The sequence below is a fragment of the Corvus kubaryi genome, unplaced genomic scaffold (assembly GCF_017639235.1).
Source record: "Corvus kubaryi isolate FWS band 111438036 unplaced genomic scaffold, C.kubaryi_AGA036_p1.0 37361, whole genome shotgun sequence".
Classification (NCBI taxonomy): domain Eukaryota; kingdom Metazoa; phylum Chordata; class Aves; order Passeriformes; family Corvidae; genus Corvus; species Corvus kubaryi.
The window spans coordinates 1058318-1083611 of NW_024581118.1; the positions used below are offsets into that span (position 1 = coordinate 1058318).

General features: G+C 45.3%; 1 protein-coding gene across 7 annotated transcripts in view; it reads left to right on the forward strand.

The window, feature by feature from the left end:
* The first annotated feature begins 4982 nt into the window (after positions 1-4982).
* HMCN1 (hemicentin 1) overlaps positions 4983-25294 on the forward strand; it is a 179696-nt gene continuing 159384 nt past the window's right edge. For 2 of the 7 annotated variants that reach the window (XM_042033794.1, XM_042033795.1), the window contains exon 1: positions 4993-5909. In XM_042033794.1, the coding sequence (XP_041889728.1) occupies positions 5651-5909 (259 nt within the window). In that variant the 5' untranslated portion in view covers positions 4993-5650. Of the gene's footprint in view, positions 5910-25294 lie in introns of all 7 variants that reach the window. The other 5 variants (XM_042033797.1, XM_042033799.1, XM_042033801.1 and 2 more) reach the window with 4 other exon arrangements.

The following is a 25294-nucleotide window of genomic DNA, read 5'->3' on the forward strand; positions in this document are numbered from 1 at the left end:
GATATTTAATATCTTGAAATCTCCATCCACCAGTTTATCTTCTTTTTTGTTTTTCCAAGTAAGCAGCAGAGCAGGTCCTGGCTTGGTCCTGGTCTTGCACCATAATTGTATTAATGAAGGCAGCAAGTCTGCTTCTGAGCAGAAAACAAAACTTTTTTTTTCTGTTCAGAAACAAAACTTTTGACCCCTGACTTCTATGTCATGATCACAGGATGGCCTGTTTTATAAAACAAATGTTTTATAACCAAAAGCAAAGTGATTTCATCTTGCAGATGAGAGATGATTCAGTGCTGCAGCAGGGTGAAATGGTCTCTTGGCTCAGGCACGGGGTTTGCTAAACAAACTACTCCAGTTGCTACAGCTACTTACGCCTGTGTCTCACTCTTTCACTGGGATGTGAGAGTTTGAAATGTGTTGAACTGTGAATCAAACTGACATTTATATTTAAGCAAACTTCTGTGAAACAGAAAGAAGATTCAAAATGGCAGAAGTATCTCTGTAGGACTTCTAGATTCGTCACAATGTAGAAAACAGCATGTTAAAATGTCTCATTTTTACAACTTTTACATGAAAAGCTATCTGTCATCAGAAATGTTTGTAGAACACAGGGAATTGCTACCATTCACCTGTCTCCCCTAATTCTGCTGTAAAGCATTAATTGGCACAGCCATAAAATATTAGAGCAGACTGAGTCTAAAAAGGAAGCAGGAACCATAAAATACAGGATGGCCAGAATTCAGCCAGACACTATAGGTGTGAACATTTCAAAACAGATTTCAGTTCCCAGCTTATCTCTTTATAGCTGTAGGGTAGGAGCAGGGAACATAGCCTGTAGCTTGGTTTCAGACTCAGACCTTTTGGGAAAGTGGAGATCAGAAACTTGCAGTTCTTCAGCATCTGGATTATGTAATAAAAATATTCATTCCTACACAGATAGTCATGCTAGAATCCAAGGGTTTGTGTCCTTAACTAGAGTTTTTTTCTAGTCATGTGGCTTCTGGAGAAAACTCACAATGTATGACCCTTCTGAAGAGTCAGAAGGCAGAAGTCGAACAAAAGTTACATACATCCCATTTTTATATTAAATCACAGTTTTTGTATTGTTGGCAAAGGTAAGGTACCTCACAGGGAACTGTGAATCCTCTGTGACTGAAAGGCCTTGAGATTGTTCAGTATGGAGGCTCTCTGGTTCTGTCTGCAGGACAGCTTTTAACCATCTCCATTGAAATGCCTTGGTCACAGAACGGAGAGTTGAGTACTAAAAACACACTGTCCACATGTGAAAGCAGCTGCACAGCTGAAAACCACAGGGCACAGGCTGGAAAAGGGTCAGGAGTTATTTGATCCCTTCAGAGTCTGAACCCTCATCATATCATGGCATTCACATTACAAAATCTCCCCCAGAAGTTGTGCAGGTCTTTTCATGGTCTCTGTAGATGAATATGAAGATTATAACAATATAACCACAGATTAATCTATCAGTCCTTTCTCTTTTCTGCACCTTGCTTATCTTTCCTTGCAGATCTGTTAGCAGCAGCTGCAGTGAGCTGCATTACCTGCTTCCAGGCTCCTCGGCATACCTGCTAATTCCTGTTGTAGCATTCCTGTCCTGGGATGGCACTTTAATCCTGTCCTTCCCAAAAGCAGCATAGGTTCTGCCTGCATGCAACAATTTGAGATAAAAAAGGTTATTTCTAATTTTAGAGCAATGAATTCGCACCTCTTAAATGCAGGACCAGAGTGTCTGCATACATAAAATACAAAGACAGGACTTAGCCTTTGCTGGCTAAGAAAACAGTGTTAGTGAACTGGAGAGAACTCACTCTGCAATACGCACACTTCTCACAGGGAGAGCCAAAGCCACCTACCCAAAACAAACAGCAACTGTTCCCTCCTTTTCCACAATTAATCAAGTTCAAACAAAGAAAAGAAGAAAAGGAGGGATGGGACTTTTAGGAGGAGTGGGAGTAAAAGCTTTAAATGCATATGGAGTTCCAGAGGAAACAAAATATTGTCAAATGTCTGTGACAAGGGGGCCCAGAGTATCTGGGATACGTGCAGAACTTGCTGGTCAGGAGAGAGGTGTCGTGAGAAAGAGCTCTGGTGGATGCAGCCTGCTGCGAGTGGTCCATGGGATCCCAGGAGGAGCATCTGTTTTGGGACCAGCAGTTGCTCTGTAATTAGAGAGTAGCATCAGCTTTAAAAACAATAATTTTGATGTTCTCCTTCAGATGGAAACTTGGGTTTTTGAAGTGGAGTCTTGTTTATTATAGATGAGGATGAAACAGGCAGCTCTTTCCTCATTAGCAGCCCCTGGACAGTAACAATTTTTAGCTGCAAATTACAAAATGGGGCAGATTCAGACAGAAGCACAAAGGGTGAAAAGTATTTCCTTCCCAATTTTCTAAACTAGTATACGAGTTTTATTCACTTTAACTGAGATGAGCTAGAAAAAGGAATTAAACAACTTAACTCTTTACTCCACCTCAGCTAATACTTTACAACTGTCCAGGATAAATACATAGGGAAAGACTCATGGACTGTTTGGGTTGGAAGGGACCTCCAAAGGTCAGCTGGCCCACACTTTGCCCACACTCGGTGTGACAGTACAGGAGTGTGGTGGGAAGGTCTTAACACCCTATTAAGACCACATCCGTTGGATTCTTCCATGCTACTAAATTGCATAAAGAAAATGTTAAATTCCAGCCCCAAAACAGGCACAAAAAGATGATCCAGGTGAAGTCAGAAACACTCAGAATTACGAAGTAAGAATACAACTGAAATATCTGTGTGTACAAAGGAGACTCCAGTGGACCTTGTGAGGGTGGCACCCGCTATGGTAGAGCCAGGGCTGCTCCCTCTGGGGTTCCTTGACCCTGCTCCCCTCCATGCCCTGCCCACAGCCCCCCACCCTGATAATCCCCAGGTGTTCCTGCCACGGAGCACTCTCACAGTGCCACGGCCTGACCTTGGAGTGCCTGTGCTTAGCTCTCATTCTGGCATCATGTCAAAACCTTACTGTAGAGCATGTCAGAAGGAACACAGGGATTTTTTTTCCAATAGATGAATCTTTGGCAAACTATGAAAATAATTTCATTGGAGAAGAAGAAAAAAAGTTGTTCCTCTAGCTACAGGGCTTTCTTTCTGCAAATTTCAAAGGCCTGCTGTGAATAATAGTGTCAGAGCTTCCAAGCTGCAAGGCTATTTTATAGTGGAAAGTGTGAGGCAACCAAAATAAATATCAGTTTCCACTGTTACAAAATAAAGATTTTATTTTATGTTGTACCTTAAAAGCCATATTCAAGGACATGTTTTTTGGGACACAGAAGTAGGTACCCCAGAGGGTTATTTTTTCATACAGGCACTGGGTTTTTTCTTTCTTGTTCACAGCAATTTGGGAAATAATTTGAGACAGAAAGAACATGACAGCTTTCTTTATGATGAAAAACATAACAGGAATTTGTCTTCCTAAAGGACTGAAGGCAATCCTTAAATCCAAATGCTGCCAGTCCTTAGGATGTTGGAAATACATATTCCTATGCAGTGGTGTGAGTGCATCTCTCCTTAGACGATTTGAGAGTATTTTTGACAAACCTGGTCCTAGTTTTCTGCTAGCAGAGTTACAGATGAGGCAAGTTTTCCATGGTTTGGTGTTTTATTGCGAATGCTTTGCACAGCTCTGGTTATGTGCTTCCTTCTCATGACATCAGTGCTGAGGGGAGAAAGAATGTAAACATCTGTTTTTTATAATTCAATTCCAGGCTTATAACTTGATTAGGATAAGCAATGTTTCTACATGATTTATTTTCCAGTCACAACAATGTGCAGTTTTAGCAGCAGTTTGAAAATTAGTAAAATAAGGATGGAAACTAATGAGGTAAATCCTGCTTCACAGTCTACCTTTCTGAACTGCACTGAACACTGTGCAAAAGCTTGGGATTTCCCTCCCACTTGGTGTTTAAAATGATGTCCTGTTGCTCCCCGCAGTGCAGGATGCAGCCCATGGAAAGGAGGCTTACATAGCAGCACTGAGGTGAACTGGAGCAAAGGGAATTTGGCTCCTGGCTCTGTACGGAGCCCTTCTGTGTGGCATTGGGTCAGGACTGAGTTTTCCACAGATGCCTGCTGGGACATTGCTGCATCCCTAAACAACTAAGAAGGAGTTTAGTATCTTCCATCGCCTGAGCAGGGTTAAAACTCCACTCTAGTAGCTTACTTTCCTTTGTTTTCCAGGCTTTTTCTTGCACCAGGAACTGCCAGTGCCTGGAGCCATGGTCCTGGTCACAGTCTGGAGTCTTTCCTACTCCCTTTAAACTATTGAATTTAAGGATATGTTCATGCGCACTGAGGAGGGCTTCAGTAGTAGTTGTGGATGTGTAACTGAAGCCAAAGGACAGCCAGGGCAGCAGTGCATGTCAGAGTGATTTCAGTCTTGTATCACGTTTCCAGTAATAAAACACTAAAAATTACAGAATCCCAGAATGGTTTGGGTTGGAAGAGACCATAAACCTCATCCAGTCCCATCCCCTGCCATGGGCAGGAACACCTTCCACTAGCCCAGCTTGCTCCAAGACCTGTCCAACCTGGCCTTGGACGCTTCCAGGGATCCAGGGGCAGCCACAGCTTCTCTGGGCACCCTGTGCCAGGGCCTCACCTCCCTCACAGGGAACAATTCCTTCCCAATATCCCACTCTTAACCCTGCTCTTTTGGGATGAGCTCGAGCCGGCACTGCCACCCTCACCTGCGGCATATGCGGGCACAGACCCCGGGCCGTGAGGGACAGGTCCTGCTGGGGGGGCTGGCCGGGCTGGGGCCGGGAGGACCTCCGGTGAGGGAGAGACCCGAAGTGAGGGCAGAGATCCCGAGGTGAGGGAGTGACCCCAAAGTGAGGGAGGGACCCCCAGGTGAAGGCGTGGATGCTGAGGTGAGGGCGGGACCCCCGGGTGAGGGAGGGCGGACTCCAGGTGAGGGCGGGATCCCGGGCTGAGGTCGGCGAGTCCGAAGTGAGGGAGAGACCCTGAGGTGAGGGCGGAACCCCGGGGTGACGGAGGGACCCCCTGGTGAGGGCGGAGACCCTGAGGTAAGGACGGCGACCCGGAACTGCGGGGGGAACCCCAGGTGAGGGAGGGACCCCGAGATGAGGGCAGGGGCCACAGCGGGCCACGGGAGGCGGGACCGAGGCGGGCGCCGCCTCAATCCGCAGCCGGTGCTCCTGGGGCGCCGGCCGCAACTCCATCCCCAGCCCCGGCCGACAGCAGCAGCCCCGCGGCACGGCCGAGGCTCAGCCCTGTCCCTCGGGGCGGCGCTGCCCCAGCCCTGGAAAGGCGGAGCGGGGCCGCAGCCGCGCGCAGACAAAAGCGGCGGCGCTTCCTGCGCCGCGCCTGAGGGGAGCGGGCGGTGGGCGACGGGCTCCGCTCTCCCCGCTCGGTCTTTGCTCCCCTCGATCTGTCCCTGCTCTTCCCGGTTTATCCCCGCGCTCTCCCCGGTCCGTCCCGGTTTATCCCCGTGCTCTACCCGGTCCGACCCGGGTCTGTCCCCGCGCTCTCCGTGGTCCGTCCCGGTCTGTCCGCGCGTTTTCCGCCTTCTGTCCCTGGTCCCCCGGCCCGACTGTTCCCGGTGGCTTTCCCGGCCGCCGCGGGTGCCGGCGCGATGGCTGTCGGTGGGAGCCCCGGGGCGCTGGGCACGGTGCTGCTGCTGCTGCTGCTCGCCCTGAGCGCCCGCGCCGTGTCCGAGCCCGAGGCGGTGCCCGAGGGAGCCTCCACTCTGGCTTTCGTCTTCGATGTGACCGGCTCTATGTACGACGACCTGGTGCAAGTTATCGAGGGCGCATCCAAGATCCTGGAGACATCGCTGAAGAGACCCAAGCGGCCGCTGTACAACTTCGCGCTGGTGCCGTTCCACGACCCAGGTAGGGCATTCCCCCCGGGGAGCTGAGCGGGACCCGGGCCGGGGCGGGCAGGAGGTGGGAAAGGCCTCAGGGAGCTTCCGAGGGCTGGCAAAAGATAGGGTTTCCTGCGCTTGTAGAGACTGGAGCCTAAGTATTCCTGTCCCATCCTAGTCCTTCTTGCCGCACGCGTTTCTCTGCCAAGGGCGAGTAACACTTTGTGACCCCCCACCTCCCTATCTCTCTACAAAGCTTCCCAAAGCCTTCAGTATAGACTGGAGTGGGCTCTAAGTGCGCTATGTGCACCAAAGAGTAGTTTAGGGGATTAAATACTCCCCTTAGTTGTTCTGATACGAGCTGAAGGAGCTTCAGTGAACTGCACGTGGAGTAGTAACATTGCTACTGAGTTTTTTTTGAATGCCCTTCTATGGGAGCGCACTTAAGATCATGCATAATGCAGTTGCACTTTTCCTCCTGTCTTATTGTCTCGTGTTTACATTCAGAAACTTGCAGTAAATGATTCAGAAGCTTTACATGGTGTGTTTTTTTGGTTTGGGGTCTTACTTCTTTCCCTCATCTTACCTTTTTTCCCCCCTTCTGCTGTACATTGTGCATTCCTCTCTTTCAGCATCTGTTTTTTGTTCCCTTCCTATCAATTTTCTCTGGCTTTCTTCCTCTTTCCTTGTCAAATTCTTCTGTTGACTTGAAGAGGAAATAGGAACAGGATGCCCCAGGCTGGTGATGTGTGCTGTACTGTGCAGTAAAAACCTCTCTTAAAAAAAAAAAAAAAAAAAATCAGAAAGTGGGAAAAAGTGCGTGAAAATTACCTTTTGGCTCTAGTTTCCATGGAGTATCTCAGAATATGATATTCCCAAACTCAATTCTTAAGAGTTCCATTTTTGCAGGGATGTCAGCAAAAAAAATGGACATCCTTTCTATTTCCCCCCAGATACTTCTGCTTACAAGATATGTGTTTGCTATTGGTATAAATACCTTAAACCAAAAGCTTAGAAAATTAGAGGGAAACTTTTCTTTGCAAATGTTTCTGCTTTGCCATCTCTAAGCTTGTGTAGGTTCTCTTTTTTTTTTTTCTTACAAAGAGTTCTTCATTGTGATACCAGTGTGTTCTATCACAAAAAGGTCCTTACTGTTTCCATGTTTGGTGTCATTTTCCTTTTGTTTTCCCTTCCCTCCCCCCCCCCCCCCTTTTTTTTTTTTTGGTTATTTTGTGGAACAAGCTTATATGGGACTTAAAAAGCATCATGCCACAGAAATAAACAAGAAGGGAAAGATTTGGGTCAAGTGTAGAACCTAGAACTCTTTTATAGCCTTCTGGAAAATCAAGTGGATAGATCTCTTTGGAGTTCTTTTTCCATGAAGTGGCCAGAGGATCAAGAGGACTGGTTGGGAGTGTTTTGGTTTGATTTTCTCTCGATGATAGCACATCTTCACTTCAGTGAGAAGAAAGGGATTCAGTCTAGGAGTTGATAGTTCTCTTTTTCAGAACGATCGGGTAACTATTCCAACCACAAGAGCAAGAAGATCTTGTGTGATGCACTTTTAGTTTACAGGTTTGTGTGGTGGTCCTTTGTTCTTGTGCATCCTCAGTAGAAAGAAGTCCCAGCTTTCTCTCACGGGTAGTCCTGTGCTTAGTTTCCATCACAAACCACTTTCACGTCCTCTGTTTCAATAGCTCCTGTTTTCTTTCTTGTCGCTTACGTTTTCATTCAGTTTTTCTTCTGCACATTTTCACCTCTTCAGTCCTTTTTTCCATCCTGCTCATGTTCTTGCTTCCCCTGCCTCTCCAGATTCTTTGCTTGTGTTCCAGACTGACTCCTTTGACCACACTTTGGTGTACCACCCCTCCTTGCTCTGTACAAACGTCACCAGCAGCAAATCCACTTCCACCTTCCTGGGCTTGAGTCACATTTTCCCACTCACTGACTCCTTGCTTCCTTGCCTCCTCCCCCATTCCCTCTCTTTCCACAGGAGATCCCTTTCCTTGGCAAATGTTAGACTTCATTCAGTGGAGTGACTGTAACTTAAACCTGCAGAGAGCTGACCTGTACAGCACAGAGCTGCTGGCAAACGTGCCTCAGAGTATCCTGTTACACCTCTCTGTGTGGAAGTCCAACTTCCCTGAGGGGGCCTTACTTCTTAGCGTGATGGATAGATAACTTGTGAGGGCAGGGAGCTCTTTCAAAGTGGAGGATGGACAATTTTCAACTTCATTTTGTCCTAGTTTCTGAAAACTATTTCTTTGGTCTTTCTTAGGGTTAGAAAGACACACCACAGGCCAATGTCTTGAATTTTATGGATGTGTAAGGTCCAGATGACTGCTGGTCATCTGTATGTTACATCTGATGATGACCAAGCTGAGGCACTTGAAAAGAAAATGCAAGAAATGTTATTGTGACCACTTCAACCTCGTTTTTTTTGTTGAATCTATAGAGAAGTAACTTTACTCAAAAATCTCATAAAAATATTGCTTGGCAAGTATTTCACGGCATCCAATTCATTTACCTAGTGTTTTTCTTTCTGAAGGTTGCTCAACTGAATTAATGAATATGAAGCTATTTTTTTTTCACAAGTTGTGTTGTTATTCACTCAATTTTTTTTTCCAAAAAAAAAAGCGTTTTATGTAGCTGCGTCACAGGCAAATTTTCTGGATGTTTTGGTGAGGTGCTGTGGTCCCTGGGGCAGATGGGACTCTACAAGGTGTACAAATACAGTTGGGGCTCAGGTCCAAGGAGCTTCTCTTTGTATAAAGGTGCCCTGATGCAGATACACTGTTAATAGGTAATTGCAATTTATATTGGGTGTGGATTTGGTTTCGAACTCCAGTGTTTTCCTAGTTTATGTTGCAGAGTGCACTTGACATCCCACAGGGTACAGCTGAATTATAAATAACTTGGTATAAATGTAGTCTAGCAGAATATGGGAGGATTTTTAAATAACTCAAAGTGCTGCATATTAGTGCTGCATTGAGGCACTGGTGCTTGTCCAGGGAACGGAATGGAGCTGGGCAAGGGGCTGGAGGACCAGGAGTGGCTGAGGCAGCTGGGAAAGGGGCTCAGCCTGGAGAAGAGGAGGCTCGGGGGGGACCTTGTGGCTCTGCACAACTCCCTGACAGGAGGGGGCAGATGGGGGGGGTCGGGCTCTGCTCCCAGGGAACAGCGACAGGAGGAGAGGGAACGGCCTCAGGCTGGGCCAGGGGAGGCTCAGGTTGGACGTTAGGGAAGTCTTTTCACAGAAGGGGCTCTAAAGCATTCACACAGACTTCCCCGGGCAGTGGTGGAATCCCCATCCCTGGAGGTGTTCAAAAACCATGTGCGTGTGGCACTTGGGAACAAGGTTTAATGGTGGTGGTGCAGGATTGATGGTTGGACTTGGTGATGTAAAAGATCTTTTCCAGCCTGAATGATTCTGTGATTCCTTGATTGTGATGTGCCAATGCACTGTGGTGTGTAATGGTAGATTTAAATGTAGTGTTTTCCCTACTGCAGTGGCATTTTGATAAAACAGGAATACTAGTATATTTTTAGTATCAAACCTGAGGCTTTTGGCCCAGAATTACGGCCTACAGAAAAATTTGTCATGGGTTTCACATTCCTATACCATGTACCATCTGGTGGGATGCAGAGAGTCCAATTTTGGAAAAACCTTTTGTTTTGGATTCTACTTTGTGAGTAAGTATGTGCAATGCTTTAACAGATTACAGGGAATTTTTTTATTGTGGATTTTCAATGCCTAAATGTGATCACAGAAGTTTCGTAGATGGTGAAAAGGGCTGTTGACTAAGAAATCTCTTGCCAGACTTGTGTTCAATGGAAAAACTGGTGTGGGGGGTGGAAAATTGTCCCAAATTTAAGAAGAGTTGGCACAAGAAAATTTTGAACTGGAGCTAAAGCTGAAGATCAGCAAATGCTTTTGTAGTTGCGTGTTGTGGGTCCTGATGTCCTACGAATTCCCATTTTATCCTGTGGAAATGGGACTGGACTTGGAATGTCTTTATTTAATATCCGTGGCCAGCTTTGCTATTTTTTCTTTATGCCATTAAGGAATTTTGGAATGGAAAATAAGCCTGAGAGGACGAATTCATCCCTAGTATTTTTCTGTAAAGCTAATGGAATTATACAAGTCATAACTCACTCTGTGTGATTTAATCAAGCATTCCTTTAGTGTGAATGGCTATTCTATAGACCAAACTCCAGTAATTAATTAAGACAAAAATGAAGGGAATATGTAACCTCTGGACTTCTTAGGGCAGAGGATGCTGTTTGCCTGTTCATACTCTGCATGTCTACAGAAGTCTGAGCATCTTCTGACCCTTTCCTTATAAATCAAATAGAAAACACTGTGTGAGAAAAGGGGCAACATTATTAATGTGTAATTCAGATGGGAAAATAGTATTGAACTTAAGTCACATAGTAAGTGTGTAGGAGAACTAGGAATACAATTTTTTTTCCTTGATCCTACTCCTCTTTCTTGAGAGAGTAAAGCTCTTTTCTATCTTGAAGTGAAGTTATACACATAGTTAAGCACAAAGGTTTAACTGGGGTCTCCTTTCTTTAACAGACTGGCAGCGCTGTGTCTGTAACATGGTTAGGCTGCTGAGCCACATTCTAGCTTGGATCAAGTTCAGGAGGTCATATGAAAAGGCTGGGAACTTTGGGTTTTGCAGGTTTGATAGTTTTTTTTAGAAGTTATAATGAAGAAGTAATGTTTTTTCCAGAGGAGGAATTCTGTGAAATTAAAATTAGGCTATTAATGGAGTTAAAGTTTTTCATACTTCCTGACAGAAAAAGTACTGTGGTTATGCAGATGGATAATGATGGGAGAGGGGAAGGCACTCCTGTGTCCTTGCTGTACCCACAGCTGGATGGTATCACAGATGGTATAATGGATGGTATCACTGCCTCTTCCTCTCACTTCCAACTCTCCTGATAGCCTTTCTCCCACGTGCTGCCCGTTGTTTTCAGCATTCCTTTGGGGGGGGGAAGAAGTGCTTCAAGATTTGGTATTAGTTTTACTAAAGAACGGGAACATGGCTGTGGACAAACACTACTGTGGCAGTGGCTTTCAAAGCAGGGAGAACAAGTTTAAGGGACATGTGGTATTCTGTACTGGTATCTGAGTTTGCCCACACCATAGAAGTGGTGCTTGTACAGGGGATGGGGGCAGCATGAGAAAAGTTTGGTATCAGAGAAGCTGTGACTGCCGCTGGATCCCTGGAGGTGTCCAAGGCCAGGTTGGATGGGGCTTGGAGCCACCTGTGGTAGTGGAAGGTGTCCCTACCCATGGCAGGGGTGAACCTGGATGGGCATTAAGATTCCTTCCAATACAAACCAGCCTGTGATTCTATGATTGTAATGAAAAGGGAGACAGCTGAAAGAGGGAAAGGAATACAACTCTGTGTTCCTGTCCACATTCCGGGTGTCTCCTTACCTTCCTTAGTAGGTAAAATTACTTAAAATGTTTGAAAACTGTCTATTGTTTGAGCTAGACAAATTATTAGGTTGCCCAGAAGAAATAAACTGCTTGCCAGTGAAGTTTCTGAGGGCAAATGTTTTGTGAAAACTGGGTACGTATCAAAATCCCATAGTTTTTACAGGATAGATAGAGAAGAATTGCCTCAATTCTCTTTGGTAAGAGTAAGGTCAGAGGCCAAGAACATTATGCTCTCCATTTAATTCAAGTAGTTGTCTTATTTGAGAGTTGAGTGGCTTTTATATTGCTACCAAAATCAAAAGTGGAAAAAAAGGTGCTAATTTAGGAAGTCTCATCTCCCTGTTCTTCTGATGGATCACAGAAAACCAGGTTAAAACTTTAACAGCCAATCTGTCAGAGCAGTGCTTTTTGGTGGCCTCAAATTTGTGAACATCCCATCTTAACAACTCAAGCATGTGTAAGGATTTGGGGTTTTTTGAGGCTGGTTTATTTTGGACTTAGATACATAGTGACAGCAATGATGAGTGCACGTCCAAATTTTTTCCTTGATGTTTTAGGAGACGGAGAGTAAGGATACAACTGTTCAGTGCTGTCTTGGTATGTCTGAGGGCAAATGAAAAGCAGACCTGGGCATAATAGACCTGGTGACAATTTCAATGGGAAATACTGCTTCCCTATAACTCAAAGCTCAGCTCTGTGTTGTTACTACTACTAAGTGTTATTGTTGCTGTCACCAGATGAGTGGCTGTCACCAACACTGTATAAGTGAACATGTCTGGGCTGGTAAGGAGGAAGTCTGAAGCACCTACAGACATTTTCCATCTCTGAGGCTTCTGGGATAACTGTACTGACCATATAGGAAATGAGTGTTTGAAACCTTATTGTCACCCTTAACAGAGACATTGTGATATCTATAAAATGAATTCCCTGTGATTGCATGGATGTTTTCTTGTTCCTCTAGAGGGATTTATCTGGGGTCCCTCTAAAAGTAGCTGTTTGTACAGATTACAGAAGACAGTAGGTATTGCCAGTGCCAGAAGCTCCAAAATCTGTGAGGCAGCCAAAATGTTGTGACATGATCCAAAAGCCTGTTAGAGCATCACTTACAACTTATTTTTCTGCTGTCTTAACTCTGCATGTCCAGCCCAGAAGGTGTGCACAAGGGTAAATTTCTGCTCTCATTCTTGAATTCTTCTGGCAAGGAAAAGGATTATTCTCCCTGTTTTTGTTTGAAGATACAGTAGAGATTCTTTTCCATGGGAAAAAAATGATAATGCCTCAAATACATAATTCTTTTCTGCTTTGAATTACAAATTGTTTTTCATGTTACATTTGAAATTGTTGCCTACAGAACTTAGAAGCTACTTGTTCTATTTTGCTTTGTTCTCCTCAGCTCCAAGTGGTTGTAATTCCAAGGAAACCTCTGCAGCTCATTAGCAATGTATTGCAGTGTTATTCTGTCCCTATAATTACTACTGATGTCGTTTATCAGGTGAGCCTTGCTGTTAGCAGTGTGCACCTTTTCCCTAGAGCTTCTGGAGTTTGTATAGAGGATACTTCACCTGTTGTGTCCCAGGTAGAAGTCACAGTGCCCTTGCAAACTCAACTTTTAGGTACGTGACAATTCACAGAGAGATCTTCTCCCAGTTTCTTAACCACTTTCAAACAAAGAAACTTTCCCATTCCCCTTTGTCTCTTCTTTCCTGCACTCTGAATTTATTTCCCAGGAGTTAGAGCAGCTTGTGTTTCACACAATCACATGGAGAAGCCCAGTTAATCCTATTCATGGCAGTAATTGTTTAACACAAGGCTACACCAGCTACGGGTCTTGATGGGAGCTCTGTGGTATGGAAAGAAAAGAGCAATTTCTGCTGCCACATGCATCTCCTGGATTGGTTTAAATGCACACAAATCAAATTCCTACTGTTGTATAAAAAGCAGATATTTGATGCAGATCCTCAAGTGTTTTTAAGCTATGAATAAGCTGTCCCTCCCTGAGACTGATATAGTGTCCCTTTTTCATCTGGAGAAAACAATTGTTTTCTGAGAATGCATGGTAATGAAGTGAATAAAGAGCCATGAATATTGTATACATCTTTATCTCACTTTAACTGAGGCAATAGTGTTCATTGTAAATGGAATTGTCACAGAAATATGGGAGGAAAGTTGACAAGGAGGCCAGTCAGAGTATTTGCCTCTTGAAATGCCAAGCTTGCTCTTTTCAAGTGCCAGTCCTAGAGGAAAACTAGGAAAAAAATGTGTTTGTGGTGGGGAATTAGTATCACAGAATTGTTAAGAGAGGTTAATTGTTAAGAGGTCAGATGAGACCTCTAAGATCTTTGAGTCCAACCCTTAATCCAGCACTACCATTTTCACCACTGAAGCATGTCCCCAGGTGCCATATTGACATGTCTTTTGGACACCTGCTGGGATGGTGACTCCTCCACTGCCCTGGGAAGCCTGTTCCAGTGCCTCACCACCTGTTTGGTGAAGACATTTTTCCCAATATTCAATCTTAACCTCCCCAAGAGCAACTTGAGGCGTTTTCCTCTCATCCTGTCCCTTGATCTCTGGAGCAGAGCCCAACTCCCCCTGGCTGCCCCCTCCTGTCAGGGAGTTGTGCAGAGTCACAAGGTCCCCCCTGAGCCTCCTTTTCTCCAGGCTGAGCCCCTTTCCCAGCTCCCTCAGCCACTCCTGGGGCTCCAGCCCCTTGCCCAGCTCTGTTCCCTTCTCTGGACGTGAATTAATAGTGAATGCCTTTGCTGAAGAGAGTGAAGTTGAGTTCTCAGGGGAGAATGAAGGAAAAGAACCACCCAAGACCTGAAAACTGGTGAAACTGAGACTCTGATCCTTAATCCTTGCTCTGTGTGCTGCACTGCTGTCCAGCAGTACTGACTTGATTAGCATCAGGCATGAGGCAATGCCCGGGTGCCTTTTGAAAGCTCAGTATTGTGGATGCAGAAGTGGGCTGTGTGTTACCTGCAGAGGGTGAACAGTACCTGTCCTGCAAAGGGGGCATGGAGTGATGGGATTCCCTGTGCTGGTACAAGTTGTGGTTGAGCTTCTCTTAAACAATGGGAAGCAAAAGGAGTCTGTATTTGGTTGGTGATTTCTTCAATGCCTCATGCAGTGTTCATTCTGCATCCTGCTGGACCAACTTGTTAGAAACCTTAGAGCTATTTCCGCTGTACTGTGAAAACAGGGAACGGTCATGACCCAAAGGCTGCCAGAGCTCCAGGAGCTTTTGGACAATGCTCTCAGGCCCAGGATGGGATTGTTGGGGTGTCCTGTGTGGGGCCAGGAGTTGAACTGGATGATCTTTGTGGATCCCTACCAACTCAGGATATTCTGTGATTCTATGATTTGGGGTCTCTGTCATCTTTTTTCTGACTTTATCCATTGTGTATCAGAGGCTGCTTGGAATTTATACTAGTGTGGATTTCACTCAGTCAGTGGAGGATCTGGATAAACCAGATTAAGGACTATGGAAAAGCAGCAGATATTTCATTTAGTTAATGGACTTTGAATATGGCTTAAAGCATGACAGGAGGAACCCTTTAGACAGAGAGCCCTCAGATGCCAGTTGGTATGTATTTTCCAGTCAGTGATTTGATTGTTGTCATATGCTGTGGCTTTGGTTTTGAAGGAGACGCATCAGAGGAGATATTGAGAACACATGTTTTTCAGTTTGCAAATGGCACAACAGTTTCTCTGTTGAAAGAGAGTGATGGCATTGCTTGATCAGCTCACTATGCCTTGGTAATCAGCAGTTTTGTTAGAAGAAATAGGATTTAATGAAATGTGCTCTGGGCTGGCTGCTTTTTGTACGTCATTGCTCCAGCCAGGGAGAATGTTTTACCCCTCACTTAACACTGTTGAACATAATGTGTTTTTTATAACTGTTGCTGGTGTTTAGGATTTCCTTTTTGAGGTGTGCTGCTCTGAGATCAGATTTACGAGATCCTTCAGTAATGCCGGCAGTGAATTCATGCTGTGCAGTTGTTGTTGGGTGAACTCTGGGTCCAAGATTTGCATTTTGCAAAGGGGTAGTTCGCGGTGTTGCATTTTTAAGGGGGATCATAGTGGTTTAGGTCAGGCATATCCCCTTGTGGTCTATGGTTAAACTCCTTTTGTTGCCTTTTGAAGAACATGTGCAACCTAGTCTTTGGTAACTGGTTTTGCCAGAGGAGAAGCACAATGACTTCATGTTCCTGAAGCATTTGGATGGAGTCATGTTGTCAAGGTGCATGAAGCCATGGCACTGAGGACAGGATTAATCCCATTTCACTTCAGGCTTTTAAGTGAGGGAGGTGACCTGAGAGGCTGGTGGCCCAAAGGCTCTTTCTGTAAATCACAAAATGAAACTGGGACCCTTAAAGAGCATTAATCCCCTGCAAATTTTTAAATACTCTTTGGAGATCTCATTTGCTTTCACTGGATGTAGGGGAAGCAAAGGTTAGTTCAGTCAAAGCCCTGAATTTAGAATATATGAAGTTAATTGAGAGGCTTTCTGACATTGTGCACTGGGCTGACTGTCCACATAATAGTCCCTGAAGTTTGTTTCACACCTAGGTTTTCATCCTACCACATGGATAAGCTCTCAGGGGTGAATAAGTTATTCCCACACAGTGATTCCCTGGCTCCCATCAGCAGCTGAAGAAGGTCCCTGGTTGGGCAGCCCCAGCACACCCTGAGGGCTCCTGTGAACCTGCTTTGCCAAGGGCCTTGGGGAATGTCTGATCATGGGGCTACTCAGCAGCTCGTGCACCTCCTTTGCCCTCTCCACAGATTATTGGCAGGGTTTGAACCTTGGGTGTTCAGAGACCCCTTCTGTGTCAGCTAAAGAAGTAACACTGGCAGCTCCAAGGCCGATAGTCCCGTGGGACAATCCTCAAGCTGGGGCTGGGATGTGCCTTGTGCTGTGTACTGCGAATGTAAACAGGCTGTGTGTGTTCATGCAGCGACGTTAATGGACTGTTCTCTATCCCTGTGCTCCTCCATCTTGATTTGCTTTGGCACCTTTGGTACTCTTCACTCTGTGCACTTTGCCAAGTCATAGCCCTTCTCCTAAAACATTCCTAGCCACAGATTTCAGTCTGCAAGGCATTACGGGTAAGATACATGCATTTTTGCAAATGACATATTCCCAGACAGTGAGCCAGCACGCGGCAAACATCGCAAACAACCAGAGAGAACTGAAAGGGGTGAATTTATTTTCAGTGATGTGCCCCTATTAGCAGGCTCATCCATTCTCTCTGGAATAGTGGCTTCCTTACCATTTGCTCTTGGGAATACGCCAGTAAGTGTGTGATACAGATACAATGAATGAATATTATACAACTTTAAAAGCCAATTTCATGTAGCCTGATACATAGTAGAGCCAAATTCCCAATATCAACTTTATAAGATAAATTACAACCAGCAGAGCTTGCTCAGCAATGAGAGGTAACCAAAGCAGAATGGGACCCCAGTTCTCAGCCTGGAAAAATGCTGCTGAAGTGGAGTGAGTGGGGGTGGGTTTGCAGCATGGAATGGAAATGAAGGAATGTCTTGTGTTGCTGTAGTCCCTGCTAAACGTCTGGGCTGTTTGCTTGGGATAGCAGCTCTGAGCTGTGACTGTAGGTTACTGCTGGACTCCTGCCAGCTTGTTTAAATTAGATTCCTACCCTGGGGGCTGGGGTGGTCAGCAGGAAGCCATTGTAATTTTCATGCCTTGGACACCAGTGTATTTTCATGAGCTGAAGTGAAGTGTCTCTGGGGATGCTGAATATCTCTGAAACATTTCCTGAGTTCTCTTAAGCTCTGCAATGGTATGTCCGAGTCTGTTTTCCAAAGGATGGAGCTTTTTGTTTAGTTAGTGAGGTCTTAGTTAGTTCACTGGAGTAGTATGCTTTTACTGTTGGAACTTACTGAGAAACAAGAAGAGGAGGAAAGCTGTCCAGAAAAAATGAAGGGCTCTGTCTTAGGACAGCCAGGAGAACTGTAGTTTCTTTTATGCCCCCATATTAATTTGTATTCTGTTTACTAAAATCTTCATGAAATTGTGACTTCAAGCTACTGTGTCAGAGCCAGGTTTTTGGGCTGTGAATAGGGGAAATGTTTGGACAAGCACATGGTTGTAGGTAAAAGAGCAATAGCTGAAGCAGCCAGGCAGAGAACCTGTGATTCTGCCCATCTTTGGGCAGATCCTTCCCTGTATTCTGTTACTTACACCAACACAATAGTGGTGTAATTTTAATTAGAGATCTTTAGCATCCCTGTGCACACTAATGGCTGTCATGTACCAGAGTCTGAGTACCAGAGGTACAAAAAGAACCCAGAGTGTGGCATGGGCCAGGCCAAGTCCCTGGTGATGCCATGGTACTTTGTTGAAATAAGACATGGTGTGCAGTGGTTGGTGTAACATTCTGGCTGCTCTCCTACAGCATTTGGAGAACATTACAAGGTGCTTAGGCAGTAGTGCTTGGCCAGGATTGTTTACTCCTGATTTAACAACACACTGCTTAAACCCCTTACATCTTAGTGTATTAGGACATTTCAGAGGTCTCTGTGGTTGGCTTTTTTTTTTTTTTTTTTTTTTTGTGTCTTGGGTTTATTGTTTGTTTTGTTCTGGTTATGTCTTTCCGTTTTTAAATTTTACGTAAGCTGAATCAAAGCACAGGGAATTCATGTGACCTACCCCTGAGTCACAGTTCTCTGTGTTAACCACAAACCCACAAATCACATTTTCTCCATGCAATGTTTATTCCTTCTTTTCATTTCTTTCCTAGTCTGTCTGACTCCTCATCTTTTTATCTTCTTTGTCTATGCATTTAGCCCATCCTTTCCTCAAAATTTCCATTGACCCTTTTCCCTCAGAGGTCCAGTGTCCCTTCTCAGCTTTCCCCTCCTATATCTCAAGATTTCTTGGCAGTCTGGAGTAGCTTTTGCATATACACACTGGACCCTGGTGGTGAAATGTGCTGGTGCTAAAGACAATATATTCTTGCTCTGAAAGAGATGCTGTGTTACCCACAAAAAGGTTTGTGCAAGAGAACACAGAATCATGAAATGGGTTGGGTTATAAGGGACTTCAAAGACCACCTAGTTCCAGCTCTCTGCCGTGAGCAGGGACACTCTGCACTAGTTCAGATTGCTCGAAGCCCCCCCTTATTCTGTCACTCCAAGCCCTTGTCCCAAGTCCCTCTCCAGCTCTCCTGGAGCCCCTTTAGGTCCTGGAAGGGGCTCTAAGGTCTCCCTGGAACCTCGTCTTCCCCAGGTGAACACCAGAGCAGAAGGGTTCCAGCCCTGGGAGCATCTCCATGGCCTCCTCTGGACTCTCTCCAGCAGGTCCATGTATTTCTGTGCTGAGGGTAGAGTCTCACCAGAGCAGAGTCGAGGGGAGAATCCCCTCTCTCGACCTGCTGGGTGATGTTTGCCTCAGCCTGAATGAGGCTGATAGCAAGGACACATCTTGTACCCACTTCCCATGTTGGCCATGGAAGTGAATATGTTTGTAGAGTTTGTTCTGGGTCGAAATTGGGCCAACTGATCTTGATACTTTGTTCTCTGAAATTGTGCTGAATCTGTTGAATTACACTTTCTTAAAGTTGTAACTGTAGTGAACAAAAGAGTTATTCTTCTGCACTTTGTTCTGCTTCCGTCTTCTTTAAAGTCATGGCTTTTTCTGATCCCCAGCCATGAGTGCTGCTTGGCAATCCCAGATTCATTCCCAAAGAGTCCAGGTTAGCAGAGGCTGCAGAAGTTCTTTAGTTTGGGAGCTTGGTTAGAGTGCATGAGCCACCCTGGGACTGAGCAGAGAAGGTGATGGCTTGGCTTGTGTTGTGGTGGTTCTGGCCTGCAGGGCTGGCAGTGGACTCAGCTGGCAGAGCTGCAGTGGGCAGGGAGAGAGCATCCCTAGTGGTAGTGAAGGAAGAATTGAGATACATGGGCTCTGTGTGTGAGGAGAATCTGGATAGTCTCTGTGAATGCTGACAGTGGGGGAAAAATGTGGCTGGTTTGTGTGTCAAGCTTTGTTCTCAATATTCCTGCTGTGGCTTATGCTTAGGGTGTGAAAAGTGGGGATCATGTCATTGCTGTATAATGTTGGCCCTTTCTCTGCCTTCTAAAGTTGATTTGAATGTCGTTTTGTTACCCAAATGAGCCATGGTATAGGGAGATGAAAATAATGACTGTTGGCTAAATGGCATTTTGAAGAATTGGCAATTTTACCACATCAAGCAAATCTTTTAATGCCTTGGTGGTTCGGCACAGCCACTGATATTATGCATACCCATGGCTGGGACTTTGTTTAGAGGGAAGGGACAGAAATACTCCCCAGTCTAGAGGTTTAGGGTACGGTATGGGGCTGGAGCTGCAGCTTAGCAAATGGTTAGAGTCTGAATTCCTTTCTGGAAAGGACACAAGGGAAGCAACTGAAGAGATGCTGTTGCATTCCTGCTTTGTGGGGATGAGTCTTGGTTGATCTCAAACTGTCCTTTTTATAAAGCAAGCAATAAGAAAAGCCCTGAATAAGTGAAGCATGTTTTGAATTAACTCATTAATTTGCATAAATCTTGCTTAGAGGTAGCTTTGAAGTACATAAAACCTTTCACTCTGTAGAGGATTTTGGCTGTGGGTATTTATGGGATGACTCAAGCCCATCTCACCTTGTGTTGTAGCTACGTAGCATTAAACACTTAGTTACTTGCAATGAAATGTCCCATTGTGTAGATATAAAAGCCTTTTTTCCCAGTTTGATATTCTGTCTCTGATCAGGTTTTGATCTCAGTTAACATGGAGTAAATCCAGAGTAATTCCATTACAGTCAGTGATGTTAGTTTGGATTTACACCAGTATAACTGAGCTCAGAGTCTGGCTTTGGTTGTCTGCCATCTTAATTTGCTAAATATTACATCCTTCCCAAATATCCTTTCTCATCTCGTCTTCAGACCTTGCTGGCTCCTCCTACTTTACCAAATTCCAAGAGTAACAACATAGGTGAAGTTTACTTGATGAAAGATTATTTAAGCAGGGTCTGGTTTTTATTAGCTCAGCTGGTTTTCATTTTTTCAGCCCTGTTTGAAGTCTGACTGTGCTCAGGCTGGGATCTAGATCCATCCTGCTTTTCCTACTTGACTCAATTTTGTCCATTAGAAGTGCGGTGTTTTAAATTACAGGGTGCTCCCCGACATTATCGTTCAGTAAGAATTATGTGTCTCAGTGATGTTTCAAAGCAATTTTTAACTCCAGAGATTGGAAAAAAGAGTGCCTTAAGGCATTACTGCTAATCAGCAACATAAAGTGTCTGGAAGGGCTCAGTAAATGTGAGATGTGACTTCGGAGAATGAAATGAATTATATTTTTCCTGGTTTTATTGATAGTTCCTTTGTAGACGTGTACACTGAACTTTCTTACAGAGTATTTTAATTTGCCATGTGTGAGAGACATCTGGAATTTCATCTAGGCTATTCGGTTAGTTAAATTTGGTTTATTATTCAGGTTTGCAGTTCGGACAGTTTTATCTGTGTTTATGTAGTTTAGCTGGACACTGGGGTCTTGGGCCTCATAATCATTCCAGAAATTAATCCGTAACATTTGTCTTAACGTTTTTACAGTTGGGCTTATGCTGGTACAGTATTGCTACATTCATGTGATGATAAATAATCCTGCCCAGGATATCCAGCCCCAGCTCTAGGGATAAAGAAGGGATAGGACACGGGAAATGTCACCTCCTTCAGGTCAGAGACCTCAGGCACAAACTCTGTAATTAAGCAAAATGCTTTGGAATGTTTTTATATATATTCTGTTGATTTTGATACCCTTTTCACATATCCTTGAGTGTTTTCCTGAGTGAGGCCTGAAGATTTGCCTCTGGCAGCAAAGGGGATGTTTGGCAGAACTGGTGATTTAAACCTGAGCCATCCTGCCTTAATCATTCAGATACCATTTTGTACTGCAGACACCTGGACAAGAGCTTCAAGAGAGGCTGGACCACTATCCATGTCTGTACCTGAATGGCTTCTGAATTCCATGAAATGGCAATCTTCACTGTGACTTTTCCAGTGGACAGTTGGTACAAAAAATGGTGCCTTGAATGGTGCCCAACAAGCTGTTGTGTAAAGAATTAGTGATGCCCTCACAATCTTTGTTCCTTGGCATTCATTTTCAGGAAAATTACCTTGACTCTCAATGTGTGCAGGAATTCCTTGTTGGTTTGTGACATATTTAAGGCCCCGGAGGCTGGGCCAGGGAGAGTGTGCAGCTGGAGCACTGAGCAGCACAGCAGGGCAAAGACAGGACCAGTCTCCAAGGGCAGGATTGAAGACCGGCTGGGAGAGCTGGGGGTGTTCACCTGGAGAAGAGAGGTTTCTGGAGAGACCTGAGAGCCCCTTCCAGTGCCTAAAGGGGTCCAAGAGAGCTGGAGAGGGAGTTGGGACAAGGGCCTGGAGGGACAGGACCCAAGGAATGGCTTCCCACTGCCAGAGGACAGGGTTAAATGGGATACTGGGGAGAAATTGTTCCCTGTGAGGGAGGTGAGGCCCTGGCACAGTTTCCCAGAGAAGCTGCGGCTGCCCCTGGATCCCTGGAAGTATCCAAGGCCAGGCTGGAGGGGCTTGGAACACCCTAGTGGAAGGTGTCCCTGCCCACGGCTGGGTGGAAGGAGATGAGCTTTAAGGTCCCTTCCAAGCCCAAACCATTCCATGATTCCATGCCATTCACTGGTGGCATCGTCAGTGACTGTACTTGGCTGCAGCAGCTCAGGAATTAGCACTCGCCCTTCGCTCGTATTGACTCATGAGGGGAGTGGTGACCTGACCACTTCAAATATCCAGTGTGAGCTGTCAGACTGTATTTGCAAGGACCTGCATGTACATAGAGTGGGTTTTCTTCCAGACACAATGCAGACCCTGAGAAAATATGCTTTAGATTGACCTACAACAAACAGTGCACGTCAGGTGGTAACCCTGATTTTTGGAGCTTGATAGCTTTATGGTCACAAATCCAAATTCCCCAGAGAAGATATCTTTGTGCTCTGTGTTGCATAAACAGGCTGAACAGTTTAAAACAATCATCAGTTGAAAACAATCATCATGGTAAATGCTTCTGTTTTTAAACTGTAATCATTCTTTTAGAGTAACTATGGTAATTATTTAGCGATCGATTATTTCATTTCCATGTGAGACTTCCATGTTTTTCTAGTTTTCAGCTGAGTACATTTCAGTCTATTTGGACTAGGCCAGATGGAAGGTGAAACTGGGAAATACAAGGTTCAAGACAAATGAGTTAGTCTAAATTAATTTCGGTCTAAACATAAATAGTGGCATTATTTCAAACAAATTTTACAAGATGAGTGAACGGAAAACAAGGTTTTGCCTAATGTATTCCTGTTTAGCTGATTAGGGCAAAAAAGTTAATGTTTTCATCCTCTTTCCCTCCTCCCTCCCTGCTCACATCTGCTTTTTTAGTTAGTTTGGAGCGTGCTTGCATTTTTACACTAGTAAAACTCACTGGAATTTTATAACCCACAGATAGTATTTAATGTTTCCCTCTCTTCCACAGCTTCCTAAAAACTACTGAGCATTGAAACCTGCATCAAGAGCAGAAATATTCTCATGCCTTTTTTTTTTTTTTTTCTTCTTCCAAAGCCATGGAACAGCTTTCCTCTAGCTACTGAGCTCCCGTTGTGCTGAGGCGTCCCGGCTCTCCCATGGGCTGTGCCGTGTCTGTGGGTCAGTGCCGGGGCACTGGGCCTGTGTGGGGAGGTGATAGAGATCTGCACGGCTGGGATTCAGTTGCTGGGCAGACAAGGCTGGGCAAAGCTGCTTGGATTAGCAGCTCCCCAGTTAAGCTTTTGTGGATCTTGCTGTAATGAGCTGCCCAGAGTTCTTGCTTGCATAGAAGAGTTGGCAAAAGGCATTGTGGTTGTAAGGGAGCTGCTGGTGCGCAGGGAACAAATGCCATTTGTGGGACTCACCAGTGGCATCTGGGCATGGCTGCGGGCCAAGAGCCAGGCCAGGCCCTGTGACACACATGTACCTGTGCTGTTTTGTTAACTGGGCAGCCTGGTCTAGTGGAAGGTGTCTCTGCCCAGGGCAGGGGGTTGGAACGAGGTGATCTTTAAGGTCCTTTCCAAACCAAAGCATTCCACAATGTTCACTGGTGACATCCTCAGTTACTGTGCTTGGCTGCCAGCTGCAGCGACTCAAATTTGCCCTTGAAATTAGCTTTTTGTAAAACACTTCCAGAGGCTTAACTTTGAATTTGTCCTGAGCCAAACCCATAGGGAGTAAAGACATGGCACTGTGGTACTGGTGGTGGTCAGCGAAGGCTCTTGCCCTACCTGCTCATGGGGTGGGATGGGGTAACAGCTACAGCTGAAAGCCTGGTTGGTATTTTGCTGTGGAGTCCAAAGTGCTGATGGTCTCTTTGGCTTTAATCCATGCAATTTATCAAATCCTTCTGTTTGCATCTTTTCTATGCAGACATCAGAAATGTCGTAGAATTATAGGCTCATAGATTCGCAGAACAGTTAGTGTTGGAAGGGACCTTAAAGCCCATCTCATTCCACTCCCTGCCATGGGCAGGGACACCTTCCACTATCCCAGGTTGCTCCAGGCCTCATCCAGCCTGGCCTTGGACTTCCAGGAATGGGGCAGCCACAGCCTCTCAGGGCACGTCCTTCAGCTTGCTAGGGCAGCTCATCTGCTTTGAAAACTTCTCATACCCTTGAGGGTTTAGGTAGACTCTGAAGGATGATGAAAGGGCCTGATGAGCTTCTAGGATTCTGAGTCCTGCATGGATGCAGGTCATACTGAGACAGTGACGTGCTCTGAGTTCTGGCTGAGCTGCTGGTGATGAACCCCCAGAGCTGCTGTTTCACAGCTGGAAAAGCAACCTGAAACTCTTCCTGAACAAGTGCATGGCTCTTCCAGCTTTGGGCCTCTTTTGGTCTTTTCTCAGTTGACATTTAAAGCTATATTATTATATAGGACAGGAGGAAACAGCCTCAAGTTGCTTCAGGGGAGCTTTAAATTGATATTAAGAAAATTTCTTCCCTCAAAGGGTTGACAAGCATTGGAACAGGCTGCCCAGGGAAGTGTCACCATCCTTGGAGGGATTTAAGAGCCCTGTGGATGTGTCACTTGTGGATGTGGTTGGTGGTGGCCTTGGCAGTGCTGGGGAAATGGTTTGACTCAATGATCTTAGAGGGCTTTTCCATCCTAAATGATTCCATGATTCTCTATTATAAGGTGTTTTGCTATCTGACTGAGATGTCTATTTTATATGATGACAAATGACTGTGGGCAGAAATTATGCTTAGAAATGGATTGGGGGATTGTTTACATACCACAGAGTTTATGTAAGTCAGTGAATGTGCAGATTCCCTTTCCAAAGTGACAAGTAAACATGTGTGTCTTGTAGCCAGAGCCTCAGCAGCACTGAGTGGGAGACTTCTGTGCAACAGGATTCATTTAACAAATAGTCATTCTCAGGGGTTGTGTGACTACTGTGGGGACAAGTTCTGGTTTTTGGTTCTCCCAGCAGATTAAAACCATGAAGTGAGAACAGTGCTGCAGAGGGGGGAGAAGAGCCTCTGTGCTGCTGTGTAGATGGCTCCCAGCAGCCCAGCTTCGGGGGGCTGCAGCCTGTGTCAGGGAGGAGAGCTACCAGGGAGCCCTGTGTGCGCTGCTGGGCTGGGCTCAGAGCTGGGAAGAACCAGAGGCAAGGCATTCCCACTGCTGTGGCCCATGGAAGGCAAGGAGACACATGAGACCACTGTCACCACCGAGCTATTCTGGCAGTTTGGAGACACTGCTCAGCCTGGCCCGACTCCTTTCCCCTTCTCCCAGGTTGCGGTGAGCATTCCAGTTTCTCAGCCTTGGTTCTTTAGACTTCTGCAAGAAGTTTATCCCTTACTTGAATGATTTCTGCTTAAAAATGTTTTTCTTGGTGCCTTTTAGAAAATGACACAATTA